Source organism: Megalobrama amblycephala, linkage group LG2, assembly GCF_018812025.1.
Source record: "Megalobrama amblycephala isolate DHTTF-2021 linkage group LG2, ASM1881202v1, whole genome shotgun sequence".
Classification (NCBI taxonomy): Eukaryota; Metazoa; Chordata; class Actinopteri; order Cypriniformes; family Xenocyprididae; genus Megalobrama; species Megalobrama amblycephala.
Genome location: NC_063045.1, coordinates 38,998,638 through 39,020,637, shown reverse-complemented (window position 1 = coordinate 39,020,637; position 22,000 = coordinate 38,998,638). Strand labels below are relative to the sequence as shown.

Genomic DNA, 22,000 nt, shown 5'->3' with positions numbered 1-22,000 from the left:
TACTTTTCTGAGTTCAAGAACCACTGGGCTCTGTAATTTTTAAAAGGAGAACTCTTATAATAACTTAATATAATTTCAACATTTTATTTCATATGTAACACCAAATAAAACCATTTTTTTTATTTTATTTTTTTTATTATAAAATGTTATATTGCAGTGTTTCCCACATGATTTTGTGAAAGGGGGCATGGTTGTCAGGTACTCTAGGGGGGTCTGGGGGTATATGCTCCCCCTTTAGAAAGGTTTATATATTTTATCAATCAATTTTGTATATTTTATGCATCAAATATGATAAAACAGGCTTTCAGGAACATTTATTTGTTTATCTCTCAATCATCATTGTATCCCTATTGCATTGCATTGTGTTTTGCCCCCACAATAAAAATTATAGAGCTTTTATCATAAAACTAAGCATATCTTCTTACCAAGACATATTATTAGGAGATATAGAGTGACAAATTATATTTATATGCATTTTATGCAAGTAGTCTGCTGTACTGTTATAAAGATCTCATTGATTTACATTTTTGGTCATATAAATAACAACTGCAGCAAACTGCAATTTTTGCTCAGTTTTGGCCTAAAGGTAAAAACAAAATTCTATAAAATAAATTATTTTCTGACTATTATTTAATTATTTCAGGCAATACATACAGACACTGTTGATAAACTGAACCAATTGATGGAAACAATGTCACTCAGTGCGTGAGAGAGAGAGAGAGAGAGAGAAATTATATCGCAAACAGTTGTTTATTGATCGATTCAAGTTCAGCGCACATAGCGCACTTCGAAGTGGGCTTTCCTTTGGCTGAATGTACATTGTGATGACGTCACACGACATGTTCAGGCCCAAAATCTGCGGCAATTTAGAAAAATTGCAAGCCCCTCCGAATTGCGGCGTTTGCTTGATTTTGCTGTAAATTCTGCGATCGCAGAATCGCGGAATCCTGGAGTGACTGACAACCTGATTGGATGGCTGTTATGACATATGATGTACATCGAAATCAATGCTGAGCTAAAATGCTGTCATTGTATGCGTGTACATTTTAATGGTACTTTTCTCAACTTACAAAAAAAACTTGTGTAAAGTAGTTAAAACAGCAGCAGGAATCCCTCCATTACAAACACAAATGAAGAGACAGTGTTTCTGACACCTGTACCCAACTGTGATGGGGAACATTGTGACTATGACGAGAAGAGCCAAGTACACTAGAGTATTCTGTCATTTCAAACGCATTCAAAAGGAACCACACTAACAGAGCAATCGCCAAACCTTTTAACCAAACCAAACCTGCCAAGTGTGATCACACCCTAACTGTGCATTAAGATCAAAAGAGAACAAAGAGAACACAGGAAAACCAAGTTCAACAGTCATTTCAGCAGTAAAAAAAAAAAAATACAAAAGTGAAACATGAGACATTTAATGTTAAGTCATTTGCAAGGTTGAATTCGATAATCTAAGGTCAACTGCAAAGACATTGGTAAATAAAGTGAGATTAACTGCATAAAGTATATATTTGTATATAATATTAATTATAGGAGGTTTGCATAATAATTTGTGCTTGAGTCTGTAATATGTCAAAAACAATATTAATACTAACAACATATAACAATAATACTGATGGTCCACCTTGGTATAGTTACCATGCCATCTTAAATTTGGTCATTGGGGGTGCATTTATTTTTTTGAGGCAACGTTGAGGGAAAAGTGATCTAGCTGTGTCTGTTTCCAGTGTTATTTGAGGAGGTACATTTTTATAAACACACACACACATACACATACACACACACAAAGAAAAACAACTATAGCTAAATTAATGTGAATACAGATCATCTCCCCCTATCTCTCATCTCTGAGAGTTTAATGTGTTGATTCTGCCATTAAAAAGGTGCTTTACAACCTCATGAGCAAAAAAGACTAGTTTACAGATGCACCATTTAAGATATTTGTCAGAACTGTCAGTGAGGCGGTGAGCTTGTCCATACCTGTACTCGGCTCCCCAGCCTTTGACAAAACTCATGCGAATGGTGCACATCCTAGTCAACTGATATACAGCCTCAAAGCCCTGGTTCACTGACTGAGCCAGCAGTGCCGCAAACTCCTGGTTATTGAAGATCTTCAGGTTACAGCCTAAGAAAGAGGATATCATGACGTCGATTGTTGACGTAAATTGGCACATTCAGATGGACTGTACAATGTAAGATGAGCGATATGACCAAAATCTTTATTTTGTATATACGAGTTGTTTTTTCCCCTGAAATAAAGTTTTTACAATTTTTTTTTTTTTTTTTTTAGATACCATTGAAATTTAATAATTATCAAGATCACTTTGATATCACAGCACTGCGCTTGAATGGTTTGAAATGGCTTTACTGTTTAAACTAGTAAAGCTTAAAAACACTTGCAAATGATAACTTTAACACTGCAACACCATGAGCGCAACCACAATAGAGACAATAATTTAAAAAAAAAAAAAAAAAAAAAAAAAAAAAAAACAAACAAAAAAAAAACCTACTGGTTGACAAATTTCTCCATTTATTATGTATACCGCCCACCTCTAGTACCATGACAATGAAAGTGAGTGAATCTCTTACCTGGGGGGATTTTACAGACTGTTGCAGGGTGCCAGCCATACCTCTGATTACAGTTAGGGCTTTGAACGAAGATGGCACTATCGCTAAGACATTCAGCAAACACTTCCCCACCAATATAATACAGTCTGACCCCTCGACCTAATCAAAAACAAACAGCATTGAGAACTTAATATTGTACATGTGACCATTTTGCAGAAGTCTTAATTTGTCTTGGTACATACAAAAGGATCGGTCAACCAAAAATGAAAATCGCCACCTTTTACTCAGCCTCATGTATGATTAACTTTCTTCTACAAAAACAAAAATAATATTTTGAAAAAAGTCTTTCCATGTCCATACACAAAAGTCAACAGTTTCATACTTGAACTAGTTAATCCTGGGTCATTCTTAACCCAGGGTAAATTAAATCTTGGGTTCTCTAGCCTACCGTTTATACAGCATGTGCTGTTCCTGTGACTGTCCAAAGCATGTGAAGCATGTGATTGGCTGTCTGTTGCTAAGCATCTAGCCGGGGCTTTACCCAGGGTTAAAAGCAGGGTTTACAACAATGATAACCCAGGGTTAAGCGCAGAGTGAAAAGCCCTACTGAGGTCTTTTGTGTTCTGTAGCATAAAGCAAGTCATACAGGTTCAGAATAACATAAAAGCAAATAGAAGATGCTGATTTTAATATCTGGGTGACTTGTCCCTATAATTCAACTGAAACACTTGATGGTAGACCAGTTGAAGATGTCTTGGATACCTATGTGTCTCCGGGTCATCTCCACAGTGGCGTTGCGGTTGACGTTGGACAGCAGGCCCAGGCAAAAGCGCTCTGAATTTGAGGGGTCTGTGAAGCCATCCACAGTGAGGGAAGGCTGAGAGGCGTGGAATGTTTCTCCGACCCGCTGGTTTAGTTCATAGTAAGCTATGGAGCACCAAAACGCAGGCTCTGAGTAAGTCACTGGCTGCAGGTCTAAAACGGAGATGAGAAAGAGCGACATGAGGAAATAAGCTGACAATCTTGTATGCACTATGAATAGACATTTTATTGATCTCTTGACCATTTCTTAAGATTATGAGGACTTCAAAGGTCTATTAAGTGTGAGGTTAAGCAGTTAGTCAGGTCTTACCCATGCCATGGTTGACAGGCGAGAGTGTGCTTGGTGACAGTTCTGCAGGAGAACCTGACAAAAAGGAGAGGTTTTTCTTACAATAATAGAGAAGATGGCAGCAACAAGAAGAAATACCTAGATTTTTTGGAGCTTGCCAATGCAGAACTTGTCATCACTGTGTTAGGGTATTCTATGAAGTCACAATTTCAAACTCCTCTCTATGAAATGGCTGGGGTTCACCCTTCACTGGGATTTTTTTGCCCGCATTATAGTCTATCAATGCACACATGATTTGAGGCATCATTCCAGTCCGTAGCACAACTGAAGTTTAATTCTTAAAATTTAGGGAAAAAGTTGAAAATGTTGAAAAACACTGAAAAGGTCGCAATGTTGCGATGTACATCTGTAATAATAAATAAATTAAATAAACATGCATGTATGAATTATAAAATCAATAAAATGCATTTAGAAAATATGAAATGAAACAGAATTTAGTCATTTCAAAATTTTAGGTATTATAAATTTTAAGTGAGATGGCATTACTACCATAACATAACTTCTGTCAGGTCGCCACTTCACATCTGTAAAATCCGGATCCTGAAGCAAAAAGAGTGACTGCCTTGAGGCTGGAACCGACACTACAGGACTTTGGTCCAGACTTTTGCCATGAATTCCAGTCTGCAAGGGCACAGACTCGATTTTTGTTTACCTTCAGACTTTGATTTCATCCAGTCGAAGGAGATCAAACATGTTTGATATTGAGCCGATTTTAGATCACATTTTGTTTTCATTTGTCATGCACCTCCTAACAACTAGGCACATGGTTCTGTGCAAGTTTGTTGTGTTTACAAAGGTGGCAAGTGCATGATGCCTAGTGTTTTAAAATCTGTTTAGATTTTAAAAGTTGTGTAGTGTATTCCAATCTACAGTAAACATCACTTTAAAAAAGTAATGTTCTGTCTAGGGAGGTTCCAGAAGTTCATTATCCTACATTCAGTATGTAATTACAGAAGGTACTTTAGGGAAAGTCTAGATGAAGCTTGGAAAGGAAACTACAGCAGTAAAAGCACATTGTGCTTTACTGTCTAAAACGCAAACACGCATAGCTTTCATTCCCATGTAGTGATGTCACTGTGGGAATGTACCTGTGTCCATACTTTGATTCATCTGCTGGTCGCTGGCCTCTCCATCCTCACTGATGTATCCCGGGGGAGGAGTTTCTGAACAGATTTAGAAATCAAAAACAAAGATCACTAATTTACTCTAAAGGCCCATTCACACCAAGAATGATAACTACAAAGATAACTGTATTCATGTCCACACCAAGGCACAATATCTTTCTGTTTGTTCTTAGCATGCTGCAGTTGTCATCTGCCAATTTAAATGGTCAGGCTATTTAAAGCAGGATACATTCTGATTTGATGTCAATGTATTTTTTTTTTTTTTTTTTGCATTAATCAGCTTTATTAAATCATTCTGATTTCTCTGTGCCATCATCATTATAGTTGTTTTGTGCTATTCTTTAAAGGGGTCATGAACTGAGAAATCAAAATTCCCTTGATCTTTTGACATACAAGAGGTCATTGTACTATAAAAAACATCCTGTAAGTTTCAGAACTCAAAACTTTCTTTTAAGTCTAAAACAGCTTATATTGAAGCCAATCTGCCAAAACGACAGGTTGTGGAATGTGCCACTTTATTACATAATAGCGTGGCTAAGCACCGCCTCCGCAGAAGATCAACGCCTGCTTCTTCATCACTGCCTGTTTAGCCCTACTCACCGATTTGCACATGTAGTAGGTGAATAACAAGAGAGGCAAACGCAGGTCTATGCAGAAACCAAACGATAAAGATGGCTCCGAAGACAACAAGACACTGTGCAGTGCCAAGTTGTGGAAAAACACAGTCTTTGCATTGCCTTCCTTCTGATACAAACATTAAAAAAAAACTTGATGAACTTTTTTTGTAATGAAGTTCCAAACCGCGTCAGTAAGAACTTGGTCCTTTGTTCACTTCATTTTACCATGGATTGGTTTATAAACAAGGCATAAATCAACACAGGATTTTCAGAAAGATTGAAACTAAAAGATGATAGTGTGTCGACTATATTGGATCCAACAGTAATGTCACACCACACAAGTGTAACTATTTTTATTACGTGGTCACTATTGCTTTGTCTGTTATTACAGATCGTTTGATATATACGCATTGGGTATTTATGCATTTTTAAATTGTGATTAAATTATATACAGTAAGCAATCAAAGTTCATCTTTATAATGACTGAAGCTGTCAATCATAAAGCGCAAGTTTTAGTTCTGGACACTTGCCAAAACTAATGCTAATGAGTTATCAGTAACACTGCACAATGAACAACTTGCTGTATTTACATCATGTTTGTATTGTTAGTTATGGTGAAAACATTCATGAGAGTGCAGAAAATGGGAATAGATCTACAAATAATGCAATAATCAACACTTTTCACGATTCATTAATCTTGACAGCTGTTAACCCTTTCGCACGTAAGTTTCAAATATTCTGGCTGACCCCCCAGCGTGAGTTTAAGGCGACCGTTATTTAGAACGTATCACTTTATGGTTTCCATGGTGACGCGTCATTGCTTGTTACGTGACACACCGCAGCGCTGTATGACTGATGATCTGCTTTCATTTAATTTTTCCTTTTTTATTCAAAATATTCACAAATTTGTTGACTATAGCATGAAATATCTAATATTCCGATTGCCAAATATGTGCAAGTGGATGTGTTTTGCTGTTTAAACACCTTTATAACGATCATGTTAGTTGAGCCATATGAGCGATGGGCGCCGCCATGTTAGTTTGCACCGCGCAGAGAATCGGATCTGTTGGATTTACAACCCGTGAATTTATCCACTTCTTCCGAAATACATGAAAGTAAGTGTGCCGGTGAACTGGGGAAGAATAGAGTAAGCTTTTAAGTTACTTTCACAATGTGTATCTGATATGAATTAAACGTGTTGTCAAGTTATAATGGAAAGGGTTGTTATTTCCGCTTCTATAGACATCATTGTGCATTTTACAAACTCTAAATATATTGTTTTGTTAGTACTCATGTGTATTTAAATGTCTGAAACCTGAAATGAACATTATTTGGTTGAAAACACTGCATATATGAGATATATGAAAAGCGCTGCGCGCATCCATCTCTGGTTTAGCGCCAGTTAAAGCGCGCACGCACATTTGAATTTGGCAGTTGATCACGTAATGCACTGAACGTTCTAATCACACCGGTGTGATCGTATGCTCCTGGGGCCAGCCAAGACTGATCACACCGTTGTGATCGTACGTGTTAAAGGGTTAATAGTAAAAACGTAGTAAAAAGTATTCTAGAGGGTTCCACGTGTAATACTCGTTTCATATGCAAAGATGTTAGCCAATCACAGCAGTGGGTGTTTATTAGGGGTGCAACGGTTCAGATTACTCACGGTTCGGTTTGTATCATGGTTTTAGGCTCACGGTTCGGTATGTGCTATGTTCAGGTAAAAAATTACTACTGTCAAATAAAAAGAAAGAAAATAAGAACAAGTAATCAAATGGCAAATAATCATTCGCGATCGATTCGATTCTTAGATTTTTTTTTACCGAGAACTGTTTCACCCCTAGTGTTTACACTGAAGTCTCACAGCAGACACGCCACTAGAAACAGAGCGTTCAAATCAGAGGGCTAAAATCAGGATAGAAAATGGCCATTTATTTCTAAATGATAACAATTTTTGATTTAATTTTGTGATGAAATCGGTCATTTTCAAGCATCTTGGAGACACGGCCACAGTTCTTCTGCATTTAGTTTGTCTCAGTTTCATCTGTTTCTTCATGTAATCACAGACAGATTCAATGATGGTGAGATCAAATCTCTGTGTGGAGCACCGGATGTTGTCAGACTCCATGTGTATTCAAAAATCTCACTGGATTATTAAAACTAATGGCAAAATGAATGTTTGGAAATGTGAACTGATATTTCCTACTGACACACTACAGCAAAATATATAAATAACTGGCTTAAAACCTTTTTTGGGGGGGGTGAAAATACTGACATGTCTAAGACTTTTGCACAGTACTGTATATATCTTTACCGTGAACGGGCCTTAAATCTTAAACCACACGATAACGCATAAGGTCTTTGGCCTTGAATTTTTGGATGAGACGTTTAGTGTGAAATGTATTCCTACCTGGTATGTAATTGTTAGGTGGCTCTATCCCTGTTGGGAAGTTGGTGTTTTCAGGTATGGAGTTGGTGTAGTCGTCCAAAGGAGGCAGCTCAGTCAGGATCTCTGTGTGTCTTGGCACGAGGACGGGAGGAAGAACTACAGGAGAGATGTTCAGAATCGAGAGGACTGAATGAACACTTGGTTCCTAAAGTAACACATTAGGAAGTGTAGGAAGAAAATGCATTTGAATATTTTCTTGGCAACTGGCAATTTGCCAATTTCCACACCTGGCGTCTCCACCCGCTGGTAATGGTAGGGATTGACACAGACTTCATCCTTCTTGAGGTTGAACGCGTACTCGCAGGTCTCGATGGCGCGCAGCTCGTGGTGGCTGTGCAGGTCGGGCCATCGCCACAGGCGGCAGTAGATGACATGAGGCAGACCTTTACGGTGAGACACTTGCAGACGCCCGTCCAAGGATCTGACCCGAGCGTCCACAGAGAGAGGGCGAGAGAAATGGAAGAGAGGGAGTGTGCCAAATGACCAGAGAAAGACATGCATGGATGGAGGGAAAAGGGAAGATGGTGTGATTAGACAGCAAGTCATCACCAACAACAGAGATGCAAGGTTCAACTATTACGATTAAAATGCCTGAAAGTTTATCTAAAATAACAAAATACTAATATTTTTAAATCACTGGTTCTCAACTGGTGGGTTGTGACCACAAAAATAATTCTAAATGGAACTAATCATATAACAGTGCAATATCTTAAAATGTGGGGCGGAGCTTAATATTAATTTTGTCCCACTTTATATTAAGTGTCTTTAACTACTGTGCTAACATTTAAATGAATCATTTGATACAATGCACTTATTGTTTACACGCATGTTTTACAGAGTACTTGCATTAAAAAAAATACCTGCATGTAATTACAACTATAATTACACTGTTGAACCTTAATTTACAAATTAACCCACCTTTAAACCTACCCATTCCACCAAACCTGTCCCTAACCTCACCCGTATCCCACCTTAACAGCAGCAGATGTGTTTTGCAATACAACACACACAATAAGTACATTGTATCAAGCAATTATTTTTTGATGCAAGTACATAGTAGTTAAAGACATCTAATATAAAGTGGGGCCCTAACTTTGATATGCATACGATCAAGCTGCGCAACTATAATAATTATATAATACATGTATATGCAACCATACAAAAGTTGAGTCTGTATGAAAGTCTCTTTTGATCACCAAGGCTGCATTTATTTGATCAAAAACACAGTAAAAACAGTAATATTGTTAAATATTTCAATTTAAAATGTTTTCTAGTTGATTATATTTTCAAAATGTAATTTATTCCTGTGATTCAAAGCTGGATTTTCAGCATCATTACTCATCTTCAGTGTCACATGATCCTTCAGAAATCTTTCTAATATGCTGATTTGACACTCAAGAATCATTTATTAGCAATGTTGAAAACAGTTGTGCTACTTTACATTTTTATGGAAACTTTGAATTGAATAGAAGGATCAAAAGAACAGCATTTATTTTAAATCAATTTTTTTGTAACATGAATATCTTTAACTGGACACTTTTGATCAATTTAATGTGTCCTTGCTAAATAAACATTTTTCAAAAAAAATAAATAAATAAATAAAACCTATGACCGATATATAGGCTAATATATAAAAAAGGACACTCCTGCATAAATTTGGCAATAGGTTGGGTCACCATTTCAAAGTGAAATCAGTAAAAACCAGTTGAGAACCACCATTTTAAACTGTTGCTTTTGTGAAGTGAATGTATGAATTATGAAAACATGTCGATCTGCTTTAAATCTATTGAAACATTCAGAGTTAAAACTCTACAATAAAATAAGTGATGCCATCTTCAAGACATTTAAAAATCTAAAATCAACTATAACGAAGCACGTTATTTCACGGCCCCTGGAGCCCCCTGTGCTCGTTCATCCCCACCTGTGGCTTGTGGGGTGAGTGTGGCACAATGTCAGGAGAGGATATTCACCTGGTTTGGTCAGGGTAGCTGTAAAGGCCTGAGGTATCCCACTGTTCTATCGTATTTGGTGTACTCAGTCCCCAAATTTCAGAGCAATTGCTGTGCACAGAAAGTAAAAAAAACAAAAAACAAACAAAAAAGAAAAAAACAAAAACACAAAAGAAACAAAAAAATGATAAACATGGGGCATGATTCATTCAAAAATACCAAGATGAAGTACCATGGGGGAAAAATCGAAGGGCATCGTTTCTTTTATTAGAGATGTTTCGCGCAGGTCGTCTGAAGCTTGCGAACAACGCGTCCACCTCGAATAAAAGAAGCCACTCTAATGGAAAATTCACATATAACAGTGAGATGAAAAAACCGAAGAGAAACTGACAAATGTATTTAAGGTTACAGTTAGGGCTGGGCGATATATTGAATATTCACAATATATTCGCAATGAAAATCAGGCAGTATAAAGTATGTCAGTTTGATTCATTTCCATGAATTGGCTGAGATTGTCAAGTTAATTAACTTATTCAAAAGTAGAATTCAGCAATTATCTTGACTCGAATGTTCCTGAACATATTTTTTACTGAAACATTTTCATGTATTTATGTAAATGCTGCTATTAATGTGTTTTTATATTGGTACACAAATGAAAATAAAAAGAAAATCTCATTTAGTGAAAAACATGCTTAATTATTTTAACGTGACAATTTTAGCTTTAAAATATGTCGATATCTAATATCATCAAAAGGCTAAAAAATTAAATATAAGAGGCATTTTTTTCTGCTACATCGCCCAGCTCTAGTTACAGTGCATAATCTCTTCCCCGGTCATCATGCGGTGTTATGAAACGAACAGGGCAATTGACGTTATAAAAGACGTTTCATTCAGGGGTTGGATTTCACATCAGATATCAACATTTACACATGCAGCACAGGACAGGAGCCTATGACCTACTGTTGTTCAACTACATCACACTCAAGATAAAGAACGCTATCAGTAAATCAGACAAGCACACAGACCTTCAGTAGTTCTGAAAAAGAAACAAGGGATGAGAAACAGACATGGTGACGTGACAGGAACAGGACTCGCACAGACTTGATATGTGATGAATGAAGTTTTGGCCCCCTGTGGTTTAACGGTCTCTGAAAAGGGACTCTGAAGACAAACATGTGCCAGACTCCAACAGCAACCTGGAGTCATGTCTTATCACAAATGTGCTTGATAAATCTTTCTCAAACACTAAGATTGAATTTTTTTATTTATTTTTTTTTAATAAATATGTCCTGCAGCAGTGGTACTATGGGATACAGAGGCATTTTTCCAACTTACACTAGTAACAACTTAATAAATATACAGACTTTCATTTATTTGACACAGAAAAATCAGCCTCAGGAATCCAATGTAGGTCTATTCAAGACAATTTCAAAGAAAATAATAAAAAAAGTGATTTACAACATAAAATTTCTAATTAACCTTATCAAAGTTTAGGTATACATTTACGTTACACAACATTAAGTTGCTTAAAACGTATTTTTTTCAAAGTAACAAAGCGAGACAAGAACAAAAACTCTACTTCCATAGTTTTGCTAAATTTGTTTTTTTTTTTAAGCAAAAAATATTTTGTTAAATACTTCCGTTTACCACAGTTTTCGACACCGTTTTATCAGTTTAATGTAGATGTGTTAAATAAAAGGTTATTGCCTCTTAAAAAGATTTTAATGTTACACTTAAAGGATTAGTCCACTTTTAAATACACTTTTCCTGATAAATTTACTCACCCCCATGTCATCCAAGATGTTCATGTCTTTCTCTCTTCAGTCGAAAAGAAATGAAGGTTTTTGAGGAAAACATTCCAGGATTATTGTCCTTACAGTGGATTTCAATGGCTACCAACAGGTTGAAGGTCAAAATTACAGTTTCAGTACAGCTTCAAGGGCTTTAAACGATCCCAGACGAGGAATAAGGGTCTGATCTAGCGAATCGATCGGTCATTTTCGATAAAAATACAACCGTTTATGCTTTATAAACAAAATAACGCCTTGAACGTACTTTCCGCTTCCACATTCTTCATAACGCTTACGCTGAATGTCCTACGCCTTCCCTATTCAAGTTACGAAAAAAAAACGAAACTGGCGCCGCGTTCGTTCCATAAGTAGAATAGGGAAGGCGTAGAACATTCAGCGCAAGCGTTATGAAGAATGCAGAAGCGGAAAGTACGTTCAAGGCGTTGTTTATAAAGCATAAAGGGTTGAATTTTTATCGAAAATGACCGATCGATTCGCTAGATAAGACCCTTATTACTCATCTGGTATCGTTTAAAGCCCTTGAAGCTGCACTGAAACTGTAATTTTGACCTTCAACCTGTTGGTAGCCATTGAAATCCACTGTAAGGACAATAATCCTGGAATGTTTTCCTCAAAAACCTTCATTTCTTTTCGACTGAAGAGAGAAAGACATGAACATCTTGGATGACATGGGGGTGAGTAAATTTATCAGGAAAAGTGTATTTAAAAGTGGACTAATCCTTTAATGGGACAGATCAGCAAAAAATGTTGTTCCAAACACAGACCCTGAAGACGTTAATCTTTAAAATACAAAAGAAGACATTCTTAATAAAACCTGAACAATTTCTGCCCCTCCACTGAAAGTCCATGGCACCAAAATTGAGACGACTAAAACTGTTGATCAATGCATATGGATAGCACATCAAACATTGCAAACACGGAAGCTCAACCGTACTTGCTTGACGTGCAAGAACTTGCTTAAACCTCTCAATTCATATGGATAACTTAAGTGTCAAAGTTTTGGTTGCATGAACTTTCAAAGGAGGGGCAGATATCTCAGGTTTCACTGGAAAAAAAAAAATCATTTGTGCTCAGATGATGAACAAAGTCTTCTGGGTTTAGAATGACATGAGGGTAAGTAAATGACAAATTTTCATTTTTGGGCAAACTATCCCTTTAACTTTTTCAAAAGACTAATTTGTGTCGTGTTTGTGTGAAGCTTGAAACTTAAAAGTAGACACTGACGCTCCTAAGACCAAGCATTTATACAACAAACTAACCTACATTAAAACACTTAAGGAGACAAAAGGAGTCTGTAAGAAAGAAAACTCTTGAGGAGAACATTAACATTAGAGAAGGTTATCTGATCGGTGCGTGTATCGCTAACCCTCGACCTGTTCACTCGCTGCTGCCTGATGTCAAAAGTTAATGAGACAGACCCTGATGTAACATTGTCACCCGAGATATTGTGTGAAGCTTGCTCAGAGTATAGCGTGTCCTTATTCCTTCAGGGAATTAAGATTTCATGATGCCCACAGAACATGATCAATAGACAGTTTTAGTCAACGACATGCTAGGAGAGTCTACAGATTAGGGCTGTCACGATTCCTCGATTAAATTTGAGTACTTGGTTTAAGAAAATTGGACTGCAATTTACCCGTGTCGATTAACCGGAAAAATATCGGAAATGGCGCATTCCATGGACGAGAATCCATGAACCGCATTATTAGACCGTTTTCTAAGGCTACACAATCTATTATTAAAAAAAAAAAAAAAAAAAAAAAAAAAAAAAAAAAAAACACACACACCACACACACATACTATTGCATAGTGCTATTGTGAAATCACAAAGACTGTGATTCAATTTAATTATATATATGCGCTTTTTTTATTTACACGCGTGTAGGTTACGTGAGTCTCAGAGCAGCTCAGTACACAGTAAATGCTGCTCCACATAAACATCTCAAACATCTCTGCATATGCGGACAGTTTGGTTAGCTTCATCTGGGAATGCAGTGTGAGCATAAAGATTTCATCAGATTTGTAATGTAAATAATTTATAAACTAATGCCAACACAGGACAATACAATAATGTTTCTAAATATGCAAACTGTTCATCGTGATAAAAAAAAAAAAAAAAAAGTTTAAACACTCACTCTGAATTTGCATGTTTTGATGTCCACATATTTCTTAATAATAATTCCTTACATTTATATAGCGCTTTTCTGGGCACTCAAAGCGCTTTACATAATGAAAGGGGAATCTCCTCAACCACCACCAATGTGCAGCATCCACCTGGATGATGCGACGGCAGCCATATTGCGCCAGAACGCCCACCACACACCAGCTTATTGGTGGAGAGGAGACAAAGTGATGAAGCCAATCAGTGTATGGGGATGATTAGGAGGCCATGATGGACAGAGGCCAATGGGCAAAATATTCTTCCAGAATATTCCATGTGAAGAATTCTTCCAGAAAATGAAGTTACAGTGGCTATAGCATTTCTATCATAAAGTGGCCAAATATTAAAGATTAAGTGGATATTTTAATTAAAATGTTTGGCCAATTTTAAACAAGGATTTGAGCTGTAAAGTGTTATAATCACCATGCCGTTGACACCCCTCTGCAGGCATTTGATATTATATTATATAATGTAAATAAGTTAATTGTTTATATTATGTATATATTACAATATACATTTCTTTAATGGTGTTGTTCAATAAAACCATGATTATTTTTGATAATTTATTTGAACCTATTACTATTGCTTCTTTGTTATTATTTTAAGTCATTTTAAAGGCTTGGGTCTATTTTTATTACCACAAAAATAAATAAACCAATTACTTTATTACCAAAATAAAATGAAACCATAATATGCATATAACTGTTAAGTATTCAAATTCTATACAACTGCATGATTAAATAAAACACTAAAACGTGAACATTTTAAATTATACAAGTTAATTTAGGCATCATAACATTGTAATTTACGTTATCAAACATCTATATTCATTTTAAGATTTAGGTTTAAGTTTTATTAAATCTGTTTTAAAGATTAACTTTAAGTGAATACTAAAATGCATAATTAAATATCAAATATTTGCAGATTGTTTTATGATATATTATGAGATTGATATTTTTTTGATAAAAAAAAAAAAAAATCCCCACAACACTCCAATATTTGCATTTAACTGATACATTTCTTTTTAGTCAGTTTGAGCTTTACTAAAAGTGTATTTAAAAAGCCATGCTTTTGTTAAAGAGGGGAAAAGAGCGAAGTGAATGTATATGTGAAACCATTAAAGAAGTGAAACCACAGAGTTTACATAAACTCACATGACCTGCTTTAGGGGGATGGGGACTTCAGTTTCAACACCAATAGATGGAGGGTTTCCTAATACTCTCTTAAAACACACACGCTCACAATAGAAACCCGATTCAGTATTAACCCTCAATTTAACAATAGAGCAGATGGCCGATCACTGTGTGATATCAACAGAGGTGCATTCAAGCACGATAATGATAATTCACAAACCTATGATGAACCATTTTGCAGGAATTCTATCAATATTACATGATTCTACATAACTGGTGAAAATGGCAGCCAAAAGGCAAAGGTTTATTACTTAAAACGTCACCAAAAAAAATGACAACTAACCTCCATTAGAGTCCATCATAACATGGACCCCATTAGTAATTCAATGTGACCAGAACATAGTTGATAAATCTGGATCCCACACCAGCATCACTGGGCGTCCATGTCCCAGACAGATGACACACTTTTGGAGGGAATTAACCCTTGTATCCTGGTGTGTGGAGACCCCATCCCCACTAAACCACAGAGAGTCCATCTGCTGGGCACGTCTCTCTCTCTATTGGCTCAAGATGAAAGCAAAAAAAGTTGTTCTTTTAAAGCAGCAGTACCAGGTGACTAGCTAATAAAGAACGGTTAGTCTTAAAAAACAATGAAAAGGTTTAGCGGGTGCACTGCATGGGCTGTGTATCAAAACAAACCCCAGGACGGATTAAAACAGAGGCATCACAAAGGAAACCATATGTCTTTGTCAAATCTCAGGATGATTCCTGCAAATGAACAGTCAATGAGTGTCGTGTTTCAGGCTTCTGTTTGAACACGTGCCAACATCTTAATCCCACAAGGCGTCTGAACACGCAATTTAAGACTGTCCGTTTAAATTCTTCATAAAATGTATCATCATAAAACGACTTCCTTTCCTTACACATAAAACTTGTATCTTTTTGTTTAAATGGCGAACCTGATTGCCTCTCCCACTTCTACGATCTCAGTATTATTGATTTGCATTTTTGTTGGCAATTCCCATAATACGGAGGCTAATTTATGGATACAATAACAAAAATTCTGAATAAATTGTTATCTGAGAAAAGCTTTTATAAAGAAATTGATAGGAAAATAGACTTTTTGTAACCTCAATTCTGAAGACATTTACCAAACCAAATGAAAGCCAGGCCTTAATTATTGTATGGGAAAGCCAGACAGACAACGGAGTCTTCAGGTTACAATCGATAGACCTGAAAAAGCCACAGCGCCAGTCGACTGTCCTCACGGAGAAACCCTCTTCACATTCTTACACTATCAGCCCTTCTATACAAAAGACCTGTGCTGAGATCTTCAACAGGAAGTCAGGTCGAGACAGATACGGGTTTGTTTTCCCTTTAAACAAGACTAACGTAACAATTAATGAAAAAGGACTAGACATCAGCTAAAATTTAACGCTTGTTTGCATTTGTTTAGTTCTCGATGTGCGTATGCAGGAACACTTTGATAGCGTTTGTTTTGAGCAGATTAAACACATGGCATACAGCTGGATCTGTTTAGAAAAACAAGATTGATTTCCCAAGGACCTATTGAAAAATAAAGAATCTCCTGATTTTCACCAGCTCAATCAGTTCTGTATAATGTACTATATTACTGGATAAATATCCCTAAAGAGGGCAACAAGATGGTTTAATCATGGCATTTTAAAAGCACATGATAAACCATTCACTTGCAACTGGTCAGTACAGTTACAATCCAGTAGATATTCTGCTTATCATAACATGATAATGTGTTTAAGTGAATTTTGTCTGGAAGTGCAGGGCAATTTCATATGTCTGTTTCACTTCTCAGCAAAGACAGGAATCTATTTTGCTCTAGTACAACAAAATGAAGAGCAAAAGTTGAGCATTGGGCAACTAACTGAAGCTTTTTGCATGCATTTTATTAATCTCATGCTGCCAGAAAAAAAAAAACAGTTTGGATGTAGCAAATACATAAGATATGCACACGTTTTGTAAATTATGGTTTTGTATGATACTAAACTGTATAGAAATTTGGTTGAAAATCTGTGGAATAGATTTAAATGCACTAAAATGATACTCTACCAAAACGATGAAACAAAATTTTTGATGACTGAAATTAATTAACAAATATTGGAGCCAGTTGACATCCATATAAAAAAAAAAGAAATTTCTCAAACTATCAAAGTTTTGGAAAGACACATTTTGTGTGAAATCATTTAATGCCAGCTTCTTTGAAAGGGTGCGGTTTACATATGCTCGTCTCATGAATATGATCATTTCTACACAACATTTCTGGCTGAACCATGAGGATCCAAAGCACGAGAAAATCAGGAGTAGTGTTGTCAAATATATTGATAGTTTGATGTGTATTGATACTGAAATATGTGAAAAAGCTCCAATAAACTTTTCTGCAGTATGGATACATCGATACCAGCTTTGCTTTCTTGCTCAAAAGCTTAAAAAGCTCATATACATTTATATATCACTATATATATATATATATATATATATAGAAAATGATTTCTTCAGAAAAAATGTTTGATTGCCTAGACTTTCAGTAGATGGACAAATAAAGAAATTATATTAAAAATATTTATATGACAGTATATTCAGTGTTTTCCCCCCATGGTATCTAAAATGTTATCGAATATCAATACTTTTCATGGTATCATATCGAAATTAGAAATTCCATTATTGTGACAACACTAAACAGGAGAAAATGTTTCTATTTGACATCTCACTGGATGTGATTTACAGCATAAATGGAACAAATCTGAAATCAATCTTCATTTCATTTACAAGCTATTGTGCACTATAATAAATGAAGAACACTCAAATTGAAAACACCCAGGAAAAATCTAGCTGAGTCTTTTTGTTCACAGGTATGTGAGAGAGGCTGGAAAGGACAGTTGGGGGGGGGGGGGCTTTTGACGTTGCCATTTCCAAACATGACAACCGGCGGACACAATGACTGATCCAGCCGTTCCCACCAGCCTCCAAGGTTAGAGAACAGATTAGCAGCAGAAAACACATGCTGGAAACAAAGTTTCCCACCCTTTGAATCCATTCTCAAGGGAAGACAAAGCACTCTGGATGACTTAGAAGCATTTCTGAAGGTTTGACCTGGGCTCTGGCATCTAAGCAGAGAAAAGCCATCATTTTAATGTTCACTTACACAAATTTCAGCTGGAGGGAGGTTAGATTTAACCTGTATTTATTGTAAGCTATACAGTCTTAAGAGGTTTTGCTGAGTGAACCTCATCAAGTATTAAGGCATTGTGCCAAGTCGCACAGCATTTTCACAATAACCATTGCACAATTTTTCAATAAAAAGTAGAGGGAGATATGCACTCAGCTCAGCATTTGTTAAATGACATTCTGTGGATGTGAGAAGTTAGAATTGATTCAAAAAGGATTCAATTGAAAAAAATCTCTCAAGGACAAAGGACAATGCCTGTTTGCCATTACAAGCAGCTTGCATTATTGGTTTCTACAACACCTTTTCAAATTAATTAATCCAGGAACCGTTCAAAGCCGCTTTCATGCGATTATGCCCTTTTCAAGCTTGTTCAGCAACTCACACCAAAATTAAACTACATTAGATGGCAAAGAACGAGAACCTGTGCTAGACCTCTACAACAGTGCTAGATGATCTAAATCTTAAAACAGACTGTGGTGTATCTTACGAATGGATGGTACAAAGAATATTTACAAACACTGATGTGTTTGTCTTATGTTTGCATTATAAAATTAAATAATAATAGCTGTCATTTTACCATATAATAAATGACTCGCGCCTCGGAGCGTGCAGATGAAACGCAATAAATGCTGTCATGTTTTCTTGATTTCGGAGACAGATGGCTGAATTTATTAGGCAAATGAGTAGAAGTTTATGCACGTTTTTCCTTATTGGATAAAAAAAAGCTGCATCTGCCTCAATTGAGTGCACAAATTTTTCTGCACTTTTTTTTTTTTAGAATTTAGGCACATCTTGGTGTTTCCATTCAGCATTTTTTAGCAATATTCTAAAATTCGCATACAAATAGATGGATGGAAATATAGCCATTGTGAATGTCATGCTGATCTTGCACTTTGACCAACTGCAGATCATAAAGACTGCTTTACACGTGACTCAAACTAAAATTCTCTTTTTAACTGGAATCTCAAAGCGGACAATTCAGATATCCGTTATCACTTCTTGTGAATTAATTTTTTTAATCATGTACTATTTTTGTTGACACATAACTGATTTCATTCTTGAGTTTATCGAATATCATTTTGATTGTGGATGCTTTAATAAAGGTGTTTTTTTTTTAAATATATTTTATATTTTTTATTTAACGTTTTATATTTACAAAAGAACTGAATCTATTTAAGCACAAATACATCAATATATTTCTCTTAAATATCACCAATGAGCTGAAAACAGATGAAATGTATCAGACCTCACCCAACCCTTGTGTGTCTGTAACGTCTTGGTTTCAAACTATTGATATGTTGTGGCTCGGACAGACTCATCCTCTCCTCTTAGCATTCCCCTAAAATAGTAGCGCTGATATTTCACCATTTGTCATGATAAATGGAATAAAAGCAGCCTGATGGTTGATATCGCAGACATTCATACAGCATGAGAAGCCTGAGCTCAGAATGGAGGTGACGTGGAGCTGTACAGAATGACCTTAACTCAAGTCGAGACAGATGGAGCAGAAATCATTTAAAGAAACAAAGGGGAGTAATGCTGATATTTTACAACTGTAGACGCAACTCAGCGTCATGCCTTCACCTTCACTCAAGAGGCAACACACGCAATGATACGGCTAAGGTTACGTCTAAAGTTAAATCAAAGCATTTCTGATTCATTAGAGGACCTTTAATGTTTTATAAGATGAAGACTCAAAACTAACAAAAATTTTGCAATTACAATTAAGGGTATTAAATGGGTACTTAATCTAAAACTAAAAAAGTACATATTTACTTTGTCTCATGTCGTTTCAAATCTGTTTATGCTTATATATCACACCATACTTTTTTCGAATGATAAGAGGATGAACAAATGACAATTTTCTTTTCTTTTCTTCCCCAAAGTTTCAAAGATTGAAGCGTTTGATTCACGAGTTTAAGACGACACTGACCTAAAAAGCAGGAATGCGAGCAGCTTTTGATGTTGGCGTACCTGGGGATGGTGACACACTTGGTGTTGAGGTTCTGTGTGGTGATGGCTTTCTCCAGCTCGTCCAGCTGGCCCGTCTTCTTCAGCTTCTTCACCAGGCTTTTGACGGCCTTCTCGCACCATTTCTCCTCCTGGCCGTTCTGCTCTCCGCCCCCTCCCGCTCCAGTCGAACCGCTGGCCGACTTCTTCCAGCCCAGCAGACGCTTCACCACGGGCGGAGTGAAAGGCAAGATGGAGGACATGTTTTTGGGGTGTCCAATGAGCGGTCAGCCCCCTACTGGGCAGGTGGAGTTAGAGAGACAGATGGAGGCTAGGAGAATGGGGAGGAACAGACCCAACGTTCCTAACTGGCCTTTAGGAAGAGGGTCTCTGGGCTGATTATGAGGGGGCAGGGGACAGAGAAGCTTAGGAAACAGGAGAGGAAAGGGGGGCGAGGGGTCACCTGAGTGGAGAGAAGCAGAAATCAAGAACAGCTGATGACAGACAGACTCTGTAAAATCCAAACATCAGGGATGAGACAAGGAACCTCCTTCCTGCTTCTTACCCCGACTACAACTGCAAACTACAGACTTAATTCAATTGTATCTTTGTTGTAATGCTTTTTTTATTATAATTACTTGTTCTTCAGCTGGTAATTCATTGCTTTATTATTATTATTATTGGTCACTAGTACTACTGAGGCTCTATTACCCAATAATTACTTGAAAATCCTGAACCAATATTTGGTTAATGTTTGGTTTAATTTTCATATACATTACCGTTCAAAAGTTTGGGATTGGTAAGACGTTTTAAATGTTTTTGAAAGAAGCTCACCAAGGCGACATTTATTTGACCAAAAATACAGTAAAACGGTAATATTGTAAAATATTAGGCCGGGTTCACACCGCAAGCGGCAGCAGAGCGGAAGCAGCGCTTGAGCGGGAACTGCAGCTGCAGAGACATGCGAGTATTCACACTGGAAGCGTTTGTACAGCGTCACAGCAGCGGCTCGAAGCTACATATAAAGTGAGCATTTCTTTACAAAGACAGCTATAAATTTGTTTTTAGAATTGGTCATTGTTTAACTTGATAGTCTTGAAAGTTTGTTAACATGCAAGGTGTACAACACTCATATATAAAAATAAATAAAAGCCTCGTGTCATCCATTGCTGCACACGAATGAGGTAAGCTTTGTGTTTTACATCATCTGACGCATGAACATGTTTACAAGACTGCAAACTCGGGTTTGATTTGGGAATGCAAGAGCCTATATTGCTGTCTGTGTAATAACTAAAATAATGTTTATATATCATATTTTCTGGCTAGTTTAGTTTTCTATAATATACCATACTTTAACCCAAACTGAATAATTAAAAACAAGTTTAAATGAGTAAATCTTCTATAAATATTTTTTTAATATTGATTTTCTTTCATGACATACTTCAATTCTTGTTAAAACACACTAGATGTGCTTATTCTGTGCATTTTGAGCACTTTTTGTGTGAAATCAGCGCCGAAACGATCGCGGCACTGCTGCTTCTGCTCTGCGCTGCCGCGCAGCCTCTGCGTGCGGTGTGAACGCTCTCATCTGTTAACACGGGCGCCGAAAAAAATACGCGCTGCTTCCGCTCTGCTGCCGCTTGCGGTGTGAACCCGGCCTTAGGCTGTAATTTAAAATAATATTTCTATGTGATATTGTTAAATGTAATTTATTCCTGTGATCAAAGCTAAATTTTCAGCATCATTACTCCAGTCTTTAGTGTCACATGATTCTTTAGAAATCATTCTAATGACGGATTATATGCTCAAGAAACATTTCTGATTATCAATGTTGAAAACAATGGGGCTGATTAATATTT

At 36.6% G+C, this 22,000-nt stretch overlaps 1 protein-coding gene across 3 annotated transcripts in view; it reads right to left on the bottom strand.

Annotated features, from left to right (window-relative positions):
- The window catches only part of smad2 (SMAD family member 2), a 28,359-nt gene that overhangs the window by 3,974 nt on the left and 2,385 nt on the right, over window positions 1–22,000 (bottom strand). For all 3 annotated transcript variants that reach the window (XM_048175182.1, XM_048175188.1, XM_048175192.1), the window contains 9 exons: window positions 20,166–20,604; window positions 9,906–9,995; window positions 8,163–8,356; window positions 7,897–8,031; window positions 4,834–4,908; window positions 3,707–3,760; window positions 3,337–3,549; window positions 2,596–2,733; window positions 1,987–2,131 (listed from right to left, as the gene is read on the bottom strand). In XM_048175182.1, coding sequence (XP_048031139.1) covers window positions 1,987–2,131; window positions 2,596–2,733; window positions 3,337–3,549; window positions 3,707–3,760; window positions 4,834–4,908; window positions 7,897–8,031; window positions 8,163–8,356; window positions 9,906–9,995; window positions 20,166–20,404 — 1,283 coding nt within the window. In that variant the 5' untranslated portion in view covers window positions 20,405–20,604. The remainder of the gene's footprint in view (window positions 1–1,986; window positions 2,132–2,595; window positions 2,734–3,336; window positions 3,550–3,706; window positions 3,761–4,833; window positions 4,909–7,896; window positions 8,032–8,162; window positions 8,357–9,905; window positions 9,996–20,165; window positions 20,605–22,000) is intronic.